This window comes from Neofelis nebulosa, chromosome 3 (genome assembly GCF_028018385.1).
Source record: "Neofelis nebulosa isolate mNeoNeb1 chromosome 3, mNeoNeb1.pri, whole genome shotgun sequence".
NCBI classification, from domain to species: domain Eukaryota; kingdom Metazoa; phylum Chordata; class Mammalia; order Carnivora; family Felidae; genus Neofelis; species Neofelis nebulosa.
This window is the reverse complement of record NC_080784.1, coordinates 36263689-36282092: the sequence shown is the minus strand read 5'-3', so window position 1 is coordinate 36282092 and position 18404 is coordinate 36263689. Positions and strand designations below refer to the sequence as shown.

The 18404-nt window shown below is 56.4% G+C and overlaps 1 protein-coding gene across 3 annotated transcripts; it reads left to right on the top strand.

The window, feature by feature from the left end:
- Nucleotides 1–3375: 3375 nt before the first annotated feature.
- PDLIM2 (PDZ and LIM domain 2) lies at nt 3376–16747 on the top strand. Of its 3 annotated transcripts, none has more exons than XM_058720370.1 (10): nt 3376–3507; nt 4949–5043; nt 5765–5916; nt 8729–8798; nt 8908–9059; nt 9216–9294; nt 12808–12896; nt 13144–13289; nt 14737–14854; nt 16170–16747. In XM_058720370.1, exons 2-10 carry the CDS (start codon nt 4951–4953, stop codon nt 16345–16347), a joined length of 1077 nt encoding a protein of 358 aa, XP_058576353.1. In that variant the 5' UTR covers nt 3376–3507; nt 4949–4950; the 3' UTR covers nt 16348–16747. The 3 variants fall into 3 exon arrangements, 2 of the variants coding, with proteins under 2 accessions (XP_058576353.1, XP_058576352.1); XR_009259068.1 differs by having other exon boundaries at nt 3390–3522; nt 13052–13289; nt 16170–16309; XM_058720369.1 differs by having other exon boundaries at nt 3390–3522.
- The last annotated feature ends 1657 nt before the right edge of the window (nt 16748–18404 follow it).

Below are 18404 nucleotides of genomic sequence, written 5' to 3'. Positions count from 1 at the left end.
CCTTGCCAGTCCTTTTCCTTCTGGGCAGGAGAGGGCTCCTCCTGCTTAGCGTTGTGGGAATTCTCTCTGCTGTCAGCTGTGCTGGGAACCAGGTGGGATGTTGAGTGTGTGTGTGAAAGGGGAGGCTGGAAAAGCACCATCATTGTCTCTAAAGATCTCAGCCCCCGGGGTCTCAGGCAGAATGGGGCAGCCCCCAGGACCAGACAGCAGTCTGACAAGCAATGCTGAGAGAGAACTCACGTCACAGGGCCCAGGGCAAGGCCTGATTGTGGGGAGAAACCAGAGATGGGAGCTGAATGTGGCCTTGTGTGCAGGCTGTTTTGATTCCGGAGTGGCCATGGGGTTGCTGGACTAGATGACATTTCTAGTTCTTCTGCTCCTAATGTTTTCCTTCTGTGTGCTCCAGTTCCACACCAAAGCTCTCGTGTGTTTGTTTACTTTCTTCTTTGAGCTTGGGTTTTTGAGCAATCAATTGCGGGAAGCTGGGAGTGGTGGGGCACAGCTTACCCGAAGCAACTCTTCTCGCCCAAGGTTTCAGAGTCCTGGGGTCTGGTGGATCCTGCTAGGCGACAGCAGTGGCACCGTCTGGGCCGGCTGCTCTGCCAAGAAAGAAAACTCCAGTCCTTGGCAGCTGCTGGGAGTTGAGCAGGGCATGAGGTGCTACACGTGTGTTCTCTGACATAAGCGTCTCAATGATAGGTATATGATTCTGTTTTATAGGACGAGAGAGCGAGGCTGAGAAGTTAAGTTGTCTGGGCCACACGAATGTGAAGTCAGGTCCAATGACTCTTGCCACCTGTCTGCACAAAGTGTATCAAATGCCCAGGCAGTCCTTGTCCCAGAGAAGAAAGGTCATGCAGGAGGCCAAGGACTTCCCTGGGGCCGCCCCAGGTTGGGCCTCCTTTATATACTTCCTGGCAATCCTGTCTTCCAGGCCTGTGGGTGGGAAGAGGTGCTGGTGCCTTGCTCTGCCGGGATGGGGGTGGGGGAGACCTGTGAATGACAGGGCCATAGCCTGGGTGTGGCCTGGGCCCCAATACTGGTTAAACAGCAGCTGGAAGAACAAGACCTACGTGCACACCATCTGTTCTGTCCACCCTGGTCCTCACCGTGATCTGCTTCTAAGTTGGTAGGTCCAGCCCATCTTGTGCAAATGATTATTCTCCAGGAACCCACTGGCCCGTTCCTCATCCCCTGTCCCAGCTTCTCCACATTCCCTGATGCCCTCATCAAAGATAGCAGGGTTGTGACTTCCTTTCCCTGGGGCAGAAACCAAATCTACACCCTCTTTGATAGATCCCTGAAACCTCCCCAGCAAGCCAACCCTACGCCCCTGGGCTGCCTGCCACGACAGACCTGCCTGTACAATGACTACTTCTGTGCCTTGACCTGGTGTGAGGCAGGAGGTCACTGGAGGATCACAGGCCTGAGGGGTGAGGGGGACCTGTGGGGTCAGAGTCAGAAAGGGCTGTAGGCCACTGGGGATGCTCATGCCATTAGAGAGGTGAGCTGATAGATTTGCCCAGGGCCACAGAGTTGCTTAGAGCAGGACAGTACTCCCTTCTGTTCCACAGGATCTTGTCCCTGGGTTGGACGACTTTGTCTTTGTCATGAGTTTTGTGACTGCATGGCCCACAGAGCAGAAATCCTGTAGATTAACCTGTAGATGTTTCTAGAGACCTGTGCAAAGTCAGGAGCACAAAGAAGTGTAAAACAGAGGCCCTGCCACAAATTGGGGGTGAAGGAAGGGAAATTAATCCATTCAATCATTTCAAACAATATTCATTCAACATTTATTGAGTGCCTACTGTGTGCCAGGCACTGTACTAGGCTCTGGGAATGGAGCAGTGAACCAATCCCCCCACCCTGCCCTAAGAGGAATCTGCACGCCAGCAGCTTTATATGAGAGGACAGTCTACGCAACAGGAGGCTAAAGTATGCATTATGCTCACTTTACCTGTGGGGAAACTGAGGAAATTACCCAAAGTCCCACAATAAGAAGCAGATCATGCATTTGAGGCTAGGTCTGTGTGACCCCAAGGCTGTGCTTGCCTGTCCTGCAGCTTCCTGCTCCCTCAAGGGCTTCCAGCTTAGTCGGGGAGGTAGAGCGGATGTACCAGGCAAAGTGGCCATTCCAGGAGGCCCAGGACTGGTTGGTGGGAGAGTGGCTTAAGCACACAGAGGACAGAGGCTGTGGGAGGGAGACCCAGAGTCTCCGGGTTTGTGAGTGCAAGGAGGACGAGACACAGGGCATAGGTTGGCGAGAGGGATGGTGAGGGCACTCCTTGCAGAGGGAACCTGGAGGGAATGACTCATACCTGAAGCAGGCAAGTTACAGCTGTGCCCACAGGTGTGCTTCCCTGAAAACAAACCAGCCTGGCAGAGACAGTGCAGACCGGAGGCCGGTGGGAGATGCCAGAGCCAGCTCTGGTGGGCCCCGAGGTCTCCAGGGTGAGGGTTGCCAGGTATGGCTCTGGGGAACCATTTGCCAGATGGTACTGAGCTGGTGCCTGGGGCCTTTCTTCGGCTGTCCTCTCCAGAGCCCTAGAGCCTGGGTTCCAGGTGGTTGGCAGAGGGCTGGCCACATGGGCAGCGAGGGCCAGTGGTGACTGTTGGGGCTGGCCCACCCCAGGCGGGGCAGCAGAGAGCGTGAGGGGAGGGCAGCTAGGAACGGAAAGAGCATCAGCCCGGGAGAGTGCCCAGCGCCCTCCAGCCAGCAGCCTCTCCATCTCTTGGGCCTGGAAGGTCTCCCTGAGCGGAGCAGGCTTGAGAAGTATCTCATACAGGGAAGCTCCGAGCAGCCCGAAAACCCCAGCAGTCTGCGCCACCGACTAGCCGGGGCGCCGGCCGTTGGGGAACGGAGTTGAAGAGGTCGGAGGGGCGGCCGCGGCTGGGGATCTGTGGGTGTCGGGGCTGCACCCGCGCCTGTGTCGGAGCCCGGAGTGGGCGGCGATGCCAGACGGACCGCAGACAGACCCAGCCGGCCCAGCCCCGCCCCCGCCCCGGGTGTGGGGGTGCTCGAGGGGCCCTTCGAAGGCGGGTGGGCGCGACCGGCCTGGGGGAGTTTCGGGAGGGGCGCCAGTCCCAGCTGTTTGTGAAGTGGGGCTCGCGACCCGTCACCGGAACGCCTCCGCGGCACCCTCAGGGGGCAGTCGGGAGGAGAAGGGCACCTCGGGGACGACGACCGCAGCCTTCAGGGGCCTCTAGGGAGAGACCCTCCCCCCACCCGCACCCCCCCCCCCCCCCCCGCGGGGCGCGGGCCAGGTGGCAGCGCCGGGGCTGGGCTGCGCGGAGGAGGCGTCCTCCCCGGCCAGGGGCGGCGGCAGGGGCGGCTCCGGGATCACATGGGCGGAGGCAGGTCCTGGAGCCCCGGGCGGGCTCTCCCCAGAGTCGGGCAGACGGCGGCAGCGGCGGCAGCGGGAGCGGCGGTGTCTCCACACCTTCCCTCCTTCCCCTCCCTTCCCTACCGGGCCTGGCCTCCCAGCCCGACGAGTGAGAGCGAGCCAGGTGAGCGGGAGCCAGGTGAGCGCGCCCACCTGCGCACCGTCCGCACGGCCGACGAGCTTCCCGGCTCCGGGGACCTCGCAGCTCTGCGCGCCGCGTCCCCTCTGCGCAGCTCTCAGCGCCTCGGCTCTTTCCTCCGCCCACGGCCTGCAGCCTCCCTAGAGGCTGGTGCGCCCCGCGTGCTGGGCTTTCCTGGTCCCGGGCGCTCCTCCTCCAGCCCCCGGCCCGTGGGTACTTTGGCCTCGGAGCACAGAAGGTGCCAGAACTGGGAGAGCCGGGCCGACGGGCTGGGCACCTCCCCGGGGCCCCGGGCGCGGAGTCCACAGGCAGGCTCAAAGGTCTGAGACTCCAAAGCGTCTATGAACCGCCAGCGCCAACCTGGGTACCTAGGCAGGGACAGGGGCTAGTCCGGAGCAAAAGGGGAAGCCAAGGACCGGGGAGAGGGCAGACAGCTCCTCTTGCTTGGGCGTCCTCTGCCCAGGTTCCTAAACACGGGAAGTGGCCCTAGTGTCTTTGATGTTGATTGGCAGCACTTGCAGTCACTGGGCCTCCCCAGGGGCAGCCCCAGGGTGGGTGCTGGGCAGGGTGGTGGCTCAGGCTGGCATTGCAGCTTCCTGCCTGGGTTGGCTCCCAGCTCCATAACTAGAGGCTCAGGAAATCCTACAAGGGCTTGGTGTGCAAGGACACTCCCCTGCCCAGCGGAGGGGGCAGTGGATGGGAGGCCTGTGGCCCCAGCTAGCAGGCAGCATCAATCAGCTCAACCTGCTGGCCATTGCCAGGGGGTGGGTGTGCCCAACTTGGCAGATGAGCCCGTCCTCCTGGCCGGGGCTGTTCAGAGGGCAGCAGGCCCCTGGAGGAGGTGGGAAGCCCAGTCTTGCCTATCTGGACCACATCGCCAGGGGCCAGGCAGGCAGCCAGGAGGCCCCCCTGAAGACCTTGGGCCAGTCCCCATCCAGCCAACTACTTGAAGAGTCTGTGGTGGCATCACCCCCTTGTTCGCTATCACTCCTGTTCCCAGAGTGCTGCCCTCCCCCAGAGTGGGGAGGAAGTACCTTGTGCAGTCAGTTTTGGGGACCGGAAGCCAGCACTGGTGGGACTTAACCTTGTGGTGGGGGAGGGGGAGAGGGAGAGGCAGGAAACCATGACATCTCCTACCACCTGCTAGCCCCTGCCGCCTGTTCTCCGGCAAAAGCCCCTGTGAGGCACCCTAACAGCCTGCCTTTAGGGAGTTGCTTTGCTGAAGATGGTGGCGGTGAAGGGGGAACTCAGAGTCACGGCTTCCCAGGGCGGGGGAAGTGAAACTGGGGGAGGGGGAGGGAGTTAGTCACTTCCTCTACCCTCCCCTTCACCCGCCCAGCCCCTGACTGGCTGCTCCCTGGACCTGTCATCCCCTCTCTTTTACCTCTTCCATCACCTTACAGTGTCTCCATCCCTTCTTCCTCAGATATGGCCCTAACAGTGGATGTGGTGGGGCCAGGGCCCTGGGGCTTCCGGATCACTGGGGGCAGGGATTTCCACACGCCTATCATGGTGACCAAGGTAAGGGCTAATTCCAGGAGCTAAGGTGGTACCCCCAAAGTTAGGGTCTACCCTGTCTACCTGGTCCCCACAGGCACCTTTCTTTTTTAATTCTGGAGCCAGAAGGCCTGCTTCTGGGAGTGTTAGCCTGGGGAGGACCAGGCTCCTGGGCCCTGTTGCCGTGGGGATGTGGTGACCACTTCAGGAGCAGACTACTAGGGAGTGAAAGGGAGCTGGTCCAAGTACAGGGCCTGCTCTTTTCTCCTTGCTCACCAACCCCATACCTGCTGGCAGCCATTTTGGGAGGTTATGAGAACAGGAGCCCCAAGTTCTTGGCAGTTTCCTCTTGACCCAGGCCCAGGCCAGGGAGCATTCATGCAGAAGGCCTGTGTGCAGGCAGCCACCTGCATGGTGTGATTTGCACGGGCAGGGCTCTCTATCCAAAAGTATTTCCAAGCACAGTCCCTGAAACTCTGCCATTTCTTCTGGAGGCCCCTGTTAGAGTGTCAGTGCTGGGGTGGGGGGTGGGGTTCCACTCCAGCTTTTGGAGGGGATTAGCTGATAAGCTGGGCAGACACTGCTGTGCAGAGAGACAAAGGGGGACACAGGCCAGTCTGGTTCAAACCAGGTTCTGTGTTTCTTGGGCAGGACAGAGAGAAATCCCCTCTCCTCCATCCCTACATGAATGTCATCACTGTCTGAGCAGGGGTGCCTCAGACCACTTGCTTCTCATCCCCTCCAGGTAACTGAGAGGAGCAAGGCTGAGGCTGCTGACCTCCGGCCTGGAGACATTATTGTGGCCATCAACGGGGAGAGTGCTGAGGGTATGCTTCATGCTGAGGCCCAGAGCAAGATCCGCCAGAGCCCCTCACCCCTGAGGCTGCAGCTAGACCGGTAGGCCCTCCACCTCTGCTGGGCCTGCCAGCATTCTCCTCCCCTCGGCCAGCCCGCTGCACAGTGGCTGCCCTCACCCCCTGTTCTTAGCCCCAGCCCGGCCTTCCTGGGCCCTTTTGGCTCATCTTTAGACGGTCCGGGCTCTGGACCTGCAGCAGAGTGGGCTGAGGGGTGTCCCTGTACCTAGCTGGGCATGTAGCCATGGGCAGGGCAGGCTGGCATCAGCCACCTGGATGCCCGGGTTTGACTGGTTCCCAAGTGTGCAGGGCACAGGGTGTGGGCATGAAGTGGGTTGAAGAGGGGAAAGGTGTGCCTTAGGCTGGGTCTCCTGGGCCCCTGCCTCCAAGAGGGGATGGCCTTTGTTCATGTCCTGGGGAGTAGGTTGAGGAGTTTGGAGGCTCATTCCCCAAAGAACCCCTCTGTCCTTCCCCTTTGCCTCTCCAGGCTGTGTTGGTGAAGGCAGATTCCTGGGCTTGGGTTTTCAGTCCAGAAGCCTGGGTTGGGGAGGGGAACAGGTGGCTCCCTGGGGTGGGGCATCATAGTGAGTCACAGGGAAGGAATGCTGGAAGATCCCCCAGCCAGGAGAACCCTCTGGGCGGGCCTTGAACTTGAGTCAGATACCTCCTGCCTCTCTGCTCCCCCCCCCCCTTCCCCACTGGGCTCTCTCTGGGCCCTGGCTCCATGCCCTCTCTTCACCTCTACCATCCCACAGTGCTGTAGAAGCTGGCTCCCATGATGTCCCGGCCCCTTTAGTGACTCCCTCATGCCACTCAGACTCATGAGTGTTTGCAGGAGTGGGACCCAGACGAGGAGGGTGGAGAGTAGTACCTCATGGCAGCTGGGAAGGGGACCAAAATCTACAAGAGACTGCAGAGTCGGGTGGGGGAGGGACAGGGAGCTGCTGACACCACCATTTCCTCTCAGGTCCCTCTTAGAGGGATCCAGTCCCATCAGGGAGTGGGCCTGGCTGAGTCCCTCCAAGCCTCCAGCTCCATGTTGGGCAGGTCAAGACTCTCTGCCTCTTCTTTCCCTTGCCCGGCCTGCTCCTAAACCCTCCTAGTCTTCCCCACCTCAGGAAGCCTCTTGAGCACCCAGAGCTCTGTGGCAGGAAGCAGTGCTCTGGACTGGAGCCAAGGCCCAAGCTCTCTTCACTCTGATCCCACACCCCTCCCTGGGGAGGCTGAGGCTGGTGTGTGTGGTGACTGAGGTTCTTGTTGACCTCTCTAGAAGTGGCCAGACAACCAGGAACGGTATAGTGGGATTGGGACAGGGCAGGCTCTTTCTCCACCCTCAGCTGGTACCAGCCCTCCAATGTTCTCCTGTTCAAGGCTCCAGTGGGAAGGGCTTTGGAGGGGGTCTCCTGGGGTTCTTCTCTTGCTGGCTGCCTTGGTGATTGGTGGAAAGCTGGGCCTACTTGTTGCCCTGGCTCTCCAGGTCCTGCAGGAAGGGGGGCTGGCTCCACCCTTTGTTTCACGGAGAAATGTTTAGAAGGGACCATGGAGCACCTGGGTGCCTCAGTTGGTTAAGCATCTGACTCTTGATTTTGGTTCAGATCATGATGTCACAGTTGGTGAGTTCAAGCCCTACATCAGGCTCTCTACTGACAGTGTGGAGCCTGCTTGGGATTCTCTCTCTCTTCCTCTCTCTTTGACCTCCCTCATGCAGCACACATGCTCCCTCCCTCTCTCTCTCTCTCTCTCTCTCTCTCTCTCTCTCTCACTCAAGAATAAATTAATTAAAAAAAAAAAAAGAAGAAGAAGAAGGGACCAGGACTGATCCTCCCCAAGATATTCCAGCCATCAGCAGCAAAGCTGGTGGGGAATAGCCTCTGGCTGGGTAGAGGAGAGTGAGCAGCTGGCCCAGCCATTGTTGGGCTTTAGGAAACTCACTTTCCTTCTCTAGGCTTCAGTTTTTCTATGGGTGAAAGATAAAGAATTATTTATGTGAAATCAGCAATCTTCCCCAAAGTTGATCTACAAGCTGATGCTGACCAGTGACAAAGTCTGTATGAAATTAAAAAAAAAAAAAAGGAAAGAAAGAAAGAAAGAAAGAAAGAAAGAAAGAAAGAAAGAAAAGAAGGAAGGAAGGAAGGAAGGAAGGAAGGAAGGAAGGAAGGAAGGAAGGAAGGAAGGAAGGAAGGAAGGAAGGAAAAGAAAAAGGCCTCTGGGCTGGCTCGGTCAGTGGAGCATGTGACTTTTCATCTCAGGGTTGTAAGTTTGAGCCCCACCCTACATTGGGCACAGAGATTACTTCAAAAAAAAAAAAAAAAAAGGGCACCGGGGTGGCTCAGTCAGTTACGTGTCTGATTCTTGATTTTGGCTCAGGTCAGGATCTCACAGTTCATGAGTCTGAGCCCCGTGTGAAGGCCCAGAATGGGGCCTCACTTCAGGCTCCAAGCTGATAGTGCCTATGGATCCTGCTTGGGACTCTCCCGCCTCTCTCTGCCCCTCCCCTGCCTGCACCCTCCCTCTCAAAATAAATAAATAAGTAAACTCTAAAAAACAGAAAAGAAAAAAAAGACAAGAGATAATAGGAGGAGTTTTTACTAAAATTGAATTTATTGAACTTTTCGCTGAAATTCTACATACTGATGCTAAACCTTCCATTCCTTTGAGAAATGATGGTAGTTGTTAACAATAGTTGTTTGTTTTCAATTTGGCAAAGTTGAAATTTGACAGCCTGATGTCCAAATGTTTTGAACCTTGTACTAGTCTTGAGAATCTTGTGGGAACAGCTGCAATCTGTGGCCCTTATCCCGTTAGTGGGGTGCCAGGACCCCTGTGACTTGCCTCCCCCCCTACCCTCTCCTCAGGTCTCGGGCTGCTTCCCCCCAGCAGACCAATGGGGAAAGCTCTGTGGAAGGGCTGGCGACTCGCTTCCAGGTAGGATGGTGCCTTCTGCGGGGAACTCCAGCACCCCAAAATGAGGGGAGACCTGAGGGGCAGGGCTGGTAGGGGACGGGTACCCCCTTCTCAGTCCTTCTTTCCACAGGGCTCCGTGAGGACGCACACTGACAGCCAGTCCTCCCTGAGGTCTTCCTGCTCCAGCCCAGTCTTTTCCAGCCCCCAGCCCGGCAGCCCGTTCTCTGCCCTGCCCCCCACCAGCCCGCAGGCCCTCCCTGGAGAGACTGTTGTCAGCCGCAGGTGAGCCCAGGGGGTGAGCACCGTGGCCACAGGGTCTGGACCAGGCCTCTCAGGCTGAGTAACTGGGTTTAGGGGAGTTTGAGGGCACCCTCCTCTTCCCTGAGGCAGGCTGGGTGGGATGCCCAGCGCGCACACCATCCATTTCCCCCATTTCAGTTTCCAGAGCCTGGCACATTCCCCGGGATTGGCTGCTGCTGACCGCTTTTCCTACGGGGGCCGCCCCAGAAGTCGACCGGTAAGAATACCTAGTGGGGAGGATAGATCCTCCCGTCCTGGCTGGTTGCCAGTGGCACACATTGGGCTGCAGATGGCAGGTCCCACCTGGGCAACCAGCGCCTCATCTCTTAGCAACAAGCATGCCCCTCTCCTGAGCCAGAAGGCCACTGTGTCTGGTGGTAGGCCACACTTCCTGTGCCTGGGGCCCTGCCTTGCCAGTCCCAGGTGGCCTTCTACCTCTTGTACTCCCATTTGCCGCCTCCCCCCTTCTGCTAGCTTCCTCCCTTCCTGAGTGTTTCTCTTGGGCCAGGGCTGAAATAGTTTTGCTGCTGTTGTTGGGATGGTTCCCTCTGGCTCTGGCTGCATCTCTTGAACACATTCCTCCCCATTCCAAGCCCCATGCCTGCCCCCAACTCCCATCACCCCATCCCCCTTCCTCCTTGTCTGACTCAGGCCAGAGAACCACCAATGGGACTGTGGTTCTGCTTCATGTAGCACTTGGCTTACTCTCTGTCTGCCCCTCTCCCTGCTCTTCTACCCTGGATGCCCCCCTGCCAGATCCCACTGTGCACTAGTGACAGCCTTCCCCCCCCCCCCACCTCCCTTAGCATTTCTCCTCTCTAAGGGCAGGGGTGGTGAGGAAGTGAGGGACTGAGTCGGCCAACAGTCCTGGGCCACAGCTGCTGGGGGCAGAGTTGGTGGGGGGCATGTCCAGCCTTTGGGGTGAAAGGGATGAGGCCCAGCTGCTGGAATCCTACCTCCGGTTGATTCTGCATTCCAGAAAGCAGAGTCTTTGGAGATGGCTGGGGGAGGGAATTAGAAACTGGGGGCTCTGGAGAAGGAAGGAGTGGGCTTCACTGGGGGCTGCACAGTAGGGGCTCTCCAGTGGCCTGCTATGGGCCCACCAGGTGGCCTGCCAGGCAATGTGGGCATAGAAATGCATTCAATAAGATCCCTGTCTTTAAAGAATTTAAAATGTAGTTGGGGAGATAAGACAAACATGTAAAGCAGCTTTGGAACAATTAAGTACTAAACAGTGTGGTCTTAATTATAAAAGCAGGAGGCATTCTGGGAGGGGAGAGATGAATGTGGGCTGGGTGGCCTGAGAAGGCTTTGTCAGGAATTTTGCTGGACGTCAGAGGTAGGACCGGGTAGGGTTTAGATTAGAGAATGATAAGCCAGGGAGACGGGAAAGCAGTTTGTAAGCAAGACCTGGCGTGTTTGGGCCCGGTGAGGGGGGGGCTTCTCTGGGAGATCTTTGGGCTGAGACCAGTTGGGAATGTGCTTGGCCCAGGGCGTGGCTGGAGAGGGCCCATCCATCTTGGCCTTCTTCCTTGTGGTGTCCCAAACTTGGGCAAAGGGGAGATGCTGGTGGTACAGGGAGTGTGTCCCAAAGCAGCAGCAACACCTTGGAACCTGTTAGAAATGCAAATTTCCAGGCCTCAGCCTGGACTTACTGAATCAGATGCAGGGGTGAGAGTGTGGACAGGGGGACCAGTCTGTGTTTTAAGGAGCCTTCAGGGATCTGATGCATCCAAAGATTTGAGGACCACCCATGTGGTGTAAACAGGAGCCCTGGGCCGCGTGGCAGGGAGACTTGGGTTAGTCCCACCTCTACCATCTAACTAACCTTGGATAAGCAGTCCCCATGCACCAGGTTCCCTTCTTTGGCCCCAAGGACCATGATCATTCCTTCAACAAATTTTTATTGAGCAGTTGCTTTGTGTCAGGCACCCTTCCCAGGCTCTGGGGATGCGTTGGTGGATAAACAGATATTCCTAATCCAATGAAGTTTGCATTCTGGTCTGTCAGTCAGGCTGTGGTCAGATGGTGTGGGAGTGTCGGGGTCCCACACTTCCCTCTTGGGAGTCACTGTGTACTTTTAGCACCTTTAAAGATTCTAAGAAGTCCCGTGATAAATAGATTTAATTTTATTAGTTGTCTAAACTTGTTTAACTATAGAATTTCTCCTGGAATCCCCCCGCCCCAACCTGCCACTCACTTATTAACATCCTGTGTTCCCCAGAACACATGTTGAGGGGTGTTGGCCACAGATGAGCTCTTGTTGGGCAGGTGGACAGCATTTCTGGACTTGGAGATGAAAGGTTCCTTTTGTGAAGGCAGGTATCCCTGGCTGACTAGGAGGGAGGGAGGGAAGAACTTTCTCCAGTAAGGGAGTTGGGCTCCTCTCTCTCAGGGCACAGTGGTCTGGAAGGAAGAAGGGGGTTAGAGGTGACTATAGATGAGGTGTCTGCTGTGGCCATGATTTTGCTGCTGGCTTTCGAGTTGGCTGAGGCTGCGCTCAGTCCAAGGCACAGGACACCACCAGCCTCCATAGTACCCTTCTGGAAACTGGAAGTTGCCACCTCTGGGTAGGTACATGCCTTGCTGAGCAGATGTGAAGACAGCACCCCTCTGGCTGGCATGAGAACTGGGCTTACAAAGGGAGCCTGGGCAGATTTCTCCCTGCGAGCTGCTGCCCCTGTGCAGGGCACATGCTGGCTCAGGACAGCGAGATGGGATGTCGTTCTTAAGTAACTGGTGCTGACTGTCCTTCCTGAGGAAATTATCTTACCGTCTGTCAGTTGACCGCAGGCCACCAAGTGTAGGAGGAATGTAGACTCGGGGAAGACGGCTGGGGGAGTGAGGGTCTGGGGCTTTCTTCTCAAAACTCTGCAGTTTCTGTTTTTAGCTTTAAAATCCATGCAGTTTTGTCATTTGACCCCATAACTTGTCCTTGATTTTGAATTTTAAAATGGAAGAAAGTAGGCTTTCCAGGGAAATGTGCCCTCAGCTAGTGCACGGTGGCCTGTCTTTTTGTCTCTGGGGTTCCCCTTTCTGTGGGGGATGGCCGTGGAGAGGGGGCAGGGTAGTAGGGGAGGGTGCAGAGGTACATGCCAGAAAGCAGAGCAACAATGAGGTTGAAGGCAAGATTTCCAGGTAGATGGCAAGTGAAAAGAGCCCAAGATGGATAGCACACACCTGGGGAGGGGGAGCTGCTGCTGGGGTGTGGATCCAGAATGGGCCTGGCCCCTAAGGCTCCACGGGGCAGAATTAGACCTCCCAGGGCAGCCAGAAGAGGTTGGTCAGCCCAGACCCTGGGGTCCTCTTAGGGGAGGAAGTGTGCGTAGGAGAGAAGTCCCTTGTGCTGCCCCATCCCTGACTCCAAGACGGGTCCTCGGGCTCTTCACTCCATCCCTTTGTGTTTTCTTCTCACTGCAAAAGCATCTGCTTTCTTCCTCTCTGCTTGTTCTGCCCCTTGCCCAATCTGCTTGCAGAAACTTCACACCTCCATAGTTGGGTGCTGGCCTCTCTCCCCTTCTGGGAATGAGCAGAACACTCCCTAGTGCCCCGAGGGTAGGATTTGGTGTATTGGGCCCTTGCCGCCTGAGGGCCTGTTGGTCAGCAAGAGCTGGGGGCCCTCTGGTGTCGGGCCTGGGGAACAGCCGGGCTTGGCTCGGCAGCCCAGACGGGTGTGCGGGCCAAAGGCTCCAGCCACTGACTCCTCCCCTGGTGCCTCTCTGTCCCACAGGCCAGCCTCACCCGCGCCGCGGCTGGTGACTCGGCTGTGCTGGTGCTGCCGCCTTCCCCGGGTCCCCACTCCTCCAGTTCCAGACTCAGGTACCCGGTGGATTCCGGAGGGTGGGGTGGAATCCTGGAGGGCCTGGGAGGGGCAGGAGACAGATTGGCTTTCCAGAGAGGGATTTGGGCAGGGGGAGGTCCCCGGCCACTTTAAGCCCATTTGGCTTTCCTCTGAATCCTCTGAATTCCCTCAGAATGCCTTCCCCCGGACACTCTTTCCCTGCCTTCTTGCTGGTCCTCATACCCGGGAAGGAACCCTCACTCCTGGCTGCTCCTGTCCCTGCAGTGTGGACTCAGAGGGGGGAAGCCGCCTTCTGGAGGAGGATTCAGAAGTCTACAAGATGCTGCAGGAAAATCGTGAGGGGCGGGTGGCCCCCCGACAGTCCAGCTCCTTTCGGCTCTTGCAGGAGGCTCTGGAGGCTGAAGAGAGAGGTGAGCCCCTTGGGGGCTTGGGTGCAGGAAGGAGATTCCTGCAGGATACCCCTGGACCCTGACTGGACATGATACAGAACAAATATTTCCTAAGTGCTCATCATAGGAATAGGCTCCAAGGGAGTCCCTGCACTAAAGGAGCTTTCAGTCTGGTGGGGGTTGTAGGGGTGGACCCAGAGGTGCTGGCTGGGGTCAGGAAAGTGCCAAGGGGGAATGGGAAAGGGGGGTGGTGGGCTCTGTGGGGGCTGGGTCTCCAGGGTGGGCTTCGTAGAGGAAGATGGATTTGACTTGACCCTTGAAGAAAGATCAAGATTTTAACAAAGGGCCTCAAGATGGTGGCAGAGAGCACCGTGGCATGCAGTGGTTGGCAGCTGGAGGGCTTTGGTGTGGGAGCGAGAGAGAACAGGGGGGCCTGGCAGCATGGAGGGTGGTCTCAGAGGTTAAGTCCTGGCCTCGCGTGCCAGGCTGAGGAGTGCCCTCACCTAGAAGGGCTGGTTAAATGACGCCAGGCAGTGCATCAGATGCTGAAGTGCACAAGAGATATGGGCTCTTGCCAGCCATTCAGTTGTTTGCTCGACAGACATCCACTGTGCCTGTCTGATGGGCCAGTGATGTGCAGGGTGTGGAGGCTGAGGGCAGACAGGCAGGCCCGCCCAGCGCCTGAGGTGTGGTCAGTGCTGCAGTTGTACTGTGTGTGTTGGGGGGGTGGGGGCACCGGCCTAGTCCAGGGGAGAGAGGAGAAAGCCTGGCCTGGGCAGTGGCTTCCGGAAGGCAGAGGATGGTACGTTCAGGACTACGGGATCAGCAGCCTCACCAGCACAGTATCTGGTGGCTGGCTCCAACTCTGACACTTAGCTCCGGGGGTGTTCACTGGGGTCAGGGTGAAGCGGTTTGGAGCAGACCTTGTGCATCATGACCCGGAGGCCTTGGCAGGCCCCGGGAGAGGCCCCGGGGTGAGGGGAGTGCAGACGGTCAGTGGCTTCGCCGCTGGAGTCCCGGAGCCCTTGGCTGCAAACAGGCAACGTACCCGCCCAGTAACATCTGTGCTTCATCTTCATGTTGTTCCAAGGCTCACATGCAACTGTGCCCATAAGAACCCTTTGAAAACTTTATAACGGTGTTGTGGCGCTGTTACTATCTATCATCAGCATCTTTTAATCAATATCACCGTGCCTGCTTGGCAGGACGTGGGAGGCACCGCGCAGACACTCCTCAGGTTGCCCTAGCTTTTGGGCCAACTCAGCCTCAGCCAGGGAACTGCCATGATCACTCCCTTCCTCCATTACCCACTCACCTTCACACCCAGTGTTACTTCAGGGGTCTGCATAGAAGCGCACCTTTTAGGAGTCTCCTGGGAACCGTGCTAGCGGAGTGTGAGTGGGTAAACACAGCCCGGGTGCCGCGACCGGTGGATGAGCTCTGATGTGTCTGCCCCCACCCCTCCCAGGTGGCACACCTGCCTTCCTGCCCAGCTCGCTGAGCCCCCAGTCCTCCCTGCCCACCTCCAGGGCCCTGGCCACCCCGCCCAAGCTCCACACGTGTGAGAAGTGCAGCACCAGCATTGTGTGAGTGTCTACAGCCTGGGAGGCAGGCACACCCTGACAGGGAGGTGTGGGGCGGGGCAGGGCACGGGATGCCCCCCGGAGCAGTCAACACCAGTCAGGGACCCTGGAGGGGTGTTTCCACAGCAGACCTGTGATGGGCTATGTTGGTTATTTTAAGCCTTCTTAAAATGTCTTGCTGGCTTCTTCCTGCCGCATCCCCTTCTCCCTGATTTCTTCCTCCCTCCTGGGAGGAGTAAGAAATGATGCTTCTGATTTCTCTGCAACAATCTCAAGGCCTCTGGAGATCTGCCTCTAGATGCAGTGCCGCCTCCTGGAAAATTTTGCTCTTGCCCCTTCCTCACCCCCTTTGGAAAGGGATGACTTTTCCGGAGGTAGGTTCATTTTTCCTCACAGGGTGGCATTGTAATGCAGCCACATTCTCTGGAAAAGTGCTGAAAGTCCACCCGCTCCGCCATAAATTTCTTACATGCCATGATGACGGTCAGATGACTCACCTTAGGTAAATCCCTTAGCCTCTGCAGGCTTTACCGTCTCAGCTCCAGAATGGGATACTATGCTTGCCTGCCGTGCAGACACAAGGGAAGTGTTGTATGTGGTGGTTCTCAAAGAGCAGCTGCACAGTCCCTGAGGACTTGTTAGAGGGACTGCTGGCCTGTACCCCAGAGTTCCCTCTTCAGGAGGTCTCTGGCCCCAGCATTTGCATTTCCAACTTGTCCTCAGGTGATGTAGTGCTATGGTCCCGGTACCTGGGACCACACCCAGAGGACCACTGCTCCATTAACAACCCAGAAAATTCAGGACGAGTTTATTTGCCTATGTGTAAAGGAGAAACAGCTTTAAAAAAATATTTTTTAATGTTTATTTATTTTTGAGAGAGAGAGGAAGAGAAAGAGAGAGGGTTAGAGGGGGAGGGGCAGAGAGAGAGGGAGACACAGAATCTGAAGCAGGCTCCAGGCCCTGAGCTGTCAGCACAGAGCCCAACATGGGGCTCAAACTCATGAACCACAAGATCGTGACCTGAGCCAAAGTGGGATGCCCAACCAACTGAGCCACCCAGGTGCCCCCCTTTTTTTAAAAATTAGAAGTCCCGGAGGTGGTGGTTGGGGGTTATTGAAGTGAGATTCCTGAAGGAAGGCTTGGGGAGTCCAGGGTCTGAGATTTGGGGATCTTTCCAGGTCCTGACTGTGGGCCTGGAAGTGGCCAGGAACTAGGCTCCCCGGGAATGAGAATGGCAGCATCATGCTATCACCCTGCCTTCCCCCACCCCCCACTCTCGCCCAGGCTAATGGTTCTCCCTTCTGCATTGCCCCTGCAGGAACCAGGCTGTGCGCATCCAGGAGGGGCGGTACCGCCACCCAGGCTGCTACACCTGTGCGGACTGTGGGCTGAACCTGAAGATGCGTGGGCACTTTTGGGTCGGAGACGAGCTGTACTGCGAGAAGCATGCCCGCCAGCGCTACTCCTCGCCCCCCGCCCTCAGCTCCCACGCCTGAGTACCCGGCTAGGTTCTCAACCTGCCCTAGACCGCGTAGGCACCTGTGCACCAGGACCATGCCAACAGCAAGTTGGCATGGAAGGGTGGTGGTTGGTGGTGGGGCCCCTGCCTCCAGGCTGGGTGAGGCTAGAGCCTGGGACCTGTGATGGGCTGTGGATGAGGACAGCCTCACCATCCCAGGCCTCTGCTAGACACTCATTTCCTCCTGTAGAACAGGCTGTGCACCAGAGTGTGAGGTGGGCACTGCATTGGATACCTTTGTGCAACAGGGATTAAGCAGGTTGGGATACAGAGATAAATATGTAGAAAGAGAGGGATAGGTCAGAGGTTAAAGGTATTCACTCTGTGAAGTTTTCGGCATATGAACTCTATAAATATACATATATGGATGAAACAAAGTAGCTCTTTCCTCTTCTTCTCTGCCTCTGCCCCTGGGGATGAACTCTGTCTACCACTGGGTAAAGAGTTTTTATTGACACAATTTTTCCCCTTTATTCCCCACATCCCCAAACCTTACCAAACCTTACCAGGTGCTTCACCACATGACACCCTCTAATGAAGAGGCTTACATTATTTATTTATTTATTTATTCATTCATTTATTTATTTATTTAAGTTTATTTATTTTATTTTATTTATTTAAAAAAAAATTTTTTTAACGTTTATTTATTTTTGAGACAGAGAGAGACAGAGCATGAATGGGGGAGGGTCAGAGGGAGGGAGACACAGAATCCGAAACAGGCTCCAGGCTCTGAGCTGTCAGCACAGAGCCCGACGCGGGGCTCGAACTCACGGGCTGTGAGATCATGACCTGAGCCGAAGTCGGCCGCCCAACCGACTGAGCCACCCAGGCGCCCCTAAGTTTATTTATTTTATTTTATTTTATTTTATTTTATTTTATTTACTTATTTATTTATTTAAACATTTTTTATTTATTTTTGGGACAGAGAGAGACAGAGCATGAACGGGGGAGGGGCAGAGAGAGAGGGAGACACACAGAATCGGAAACAGGCTCCAGGCTCCGAGCCATCAGCCCAGAGCCTGACGCGGGGCTCAAACTCACGGACCGCGAGATCGTGACCTGGCTGAAGTCGGACGCTTAACCGACTGCGCCACCCAGGCGCCCCTAAGTTTATTTATTTTAAAAGAGACAGAGACAGAGACAGCATGAGTGGAAAGGGCGCAGACAGACAGAGAGAGGGAGACAGAGAATCCCCAAGTAGGGTCTGCACTGGCAGAGCCCGATGCAGGACTCGATCCCACCAACTGTGAGATCATGACCTGAGCCGAAACCAAGAGTCAGATGCTTAACCAACTGAGCCACCCAGGTGCCTCTAAAGATTTTATTTATTTATTTATTTTTATTTTTAAAAATTTTTTTTAACATTTATTTATTTTTGAGACAGAGAGAGAGCATGAACAGGGGAGGGTCAGAGAAAGAGGGAGACACAGAATCTGAAACAGGCTCCAGGCTCTGAGCTGTCAGCACAGAGCCCGACACAGGGCTTGAACCCACGGACCATGAGATCATGACCTGAGCCAAAACTGGACGCTTAACCAACTGAGCCACCCAGGCGCCCCTAAAGATTTTATTTTTAAGTAATCTCTGCACCCTGTGTGGGGCTTGAACTTACAACCCCACGATTAAGAGTTGCGTGCTCCATCAACTGAGCTCGCCAGGTGCCCCTCCTGGACTCTTTTATAAAGATGCCAGTTTTACTGGGATAATCTCTGGTACTTTAGAGGAATGAATTTCTCATCCGGAGCCTGGAGAAGAGGAGGAATGCCGGAGGGCGGGCAGCAAACAGGAGGCAGGCCCGGATGTCCATGCTATCCAGGCCTGGCTCAGTGACAGTCTCATGCTCCACCAGCACTGGCTGGGCTGGCACTCGGTGCCCCTCACTCTACTTGGGGTGAATGCTGCCAGCCCAGCTGACCTACCCAGATGAGCCGGGTGGGCAGGAGAGGGGGCAACATGTAGAGTATCTTTTGCACTCCCCCAAGGCTGTCTGCATGCACTTGAGAAAGATAATCACCAGCAATAACCTTGAACTGG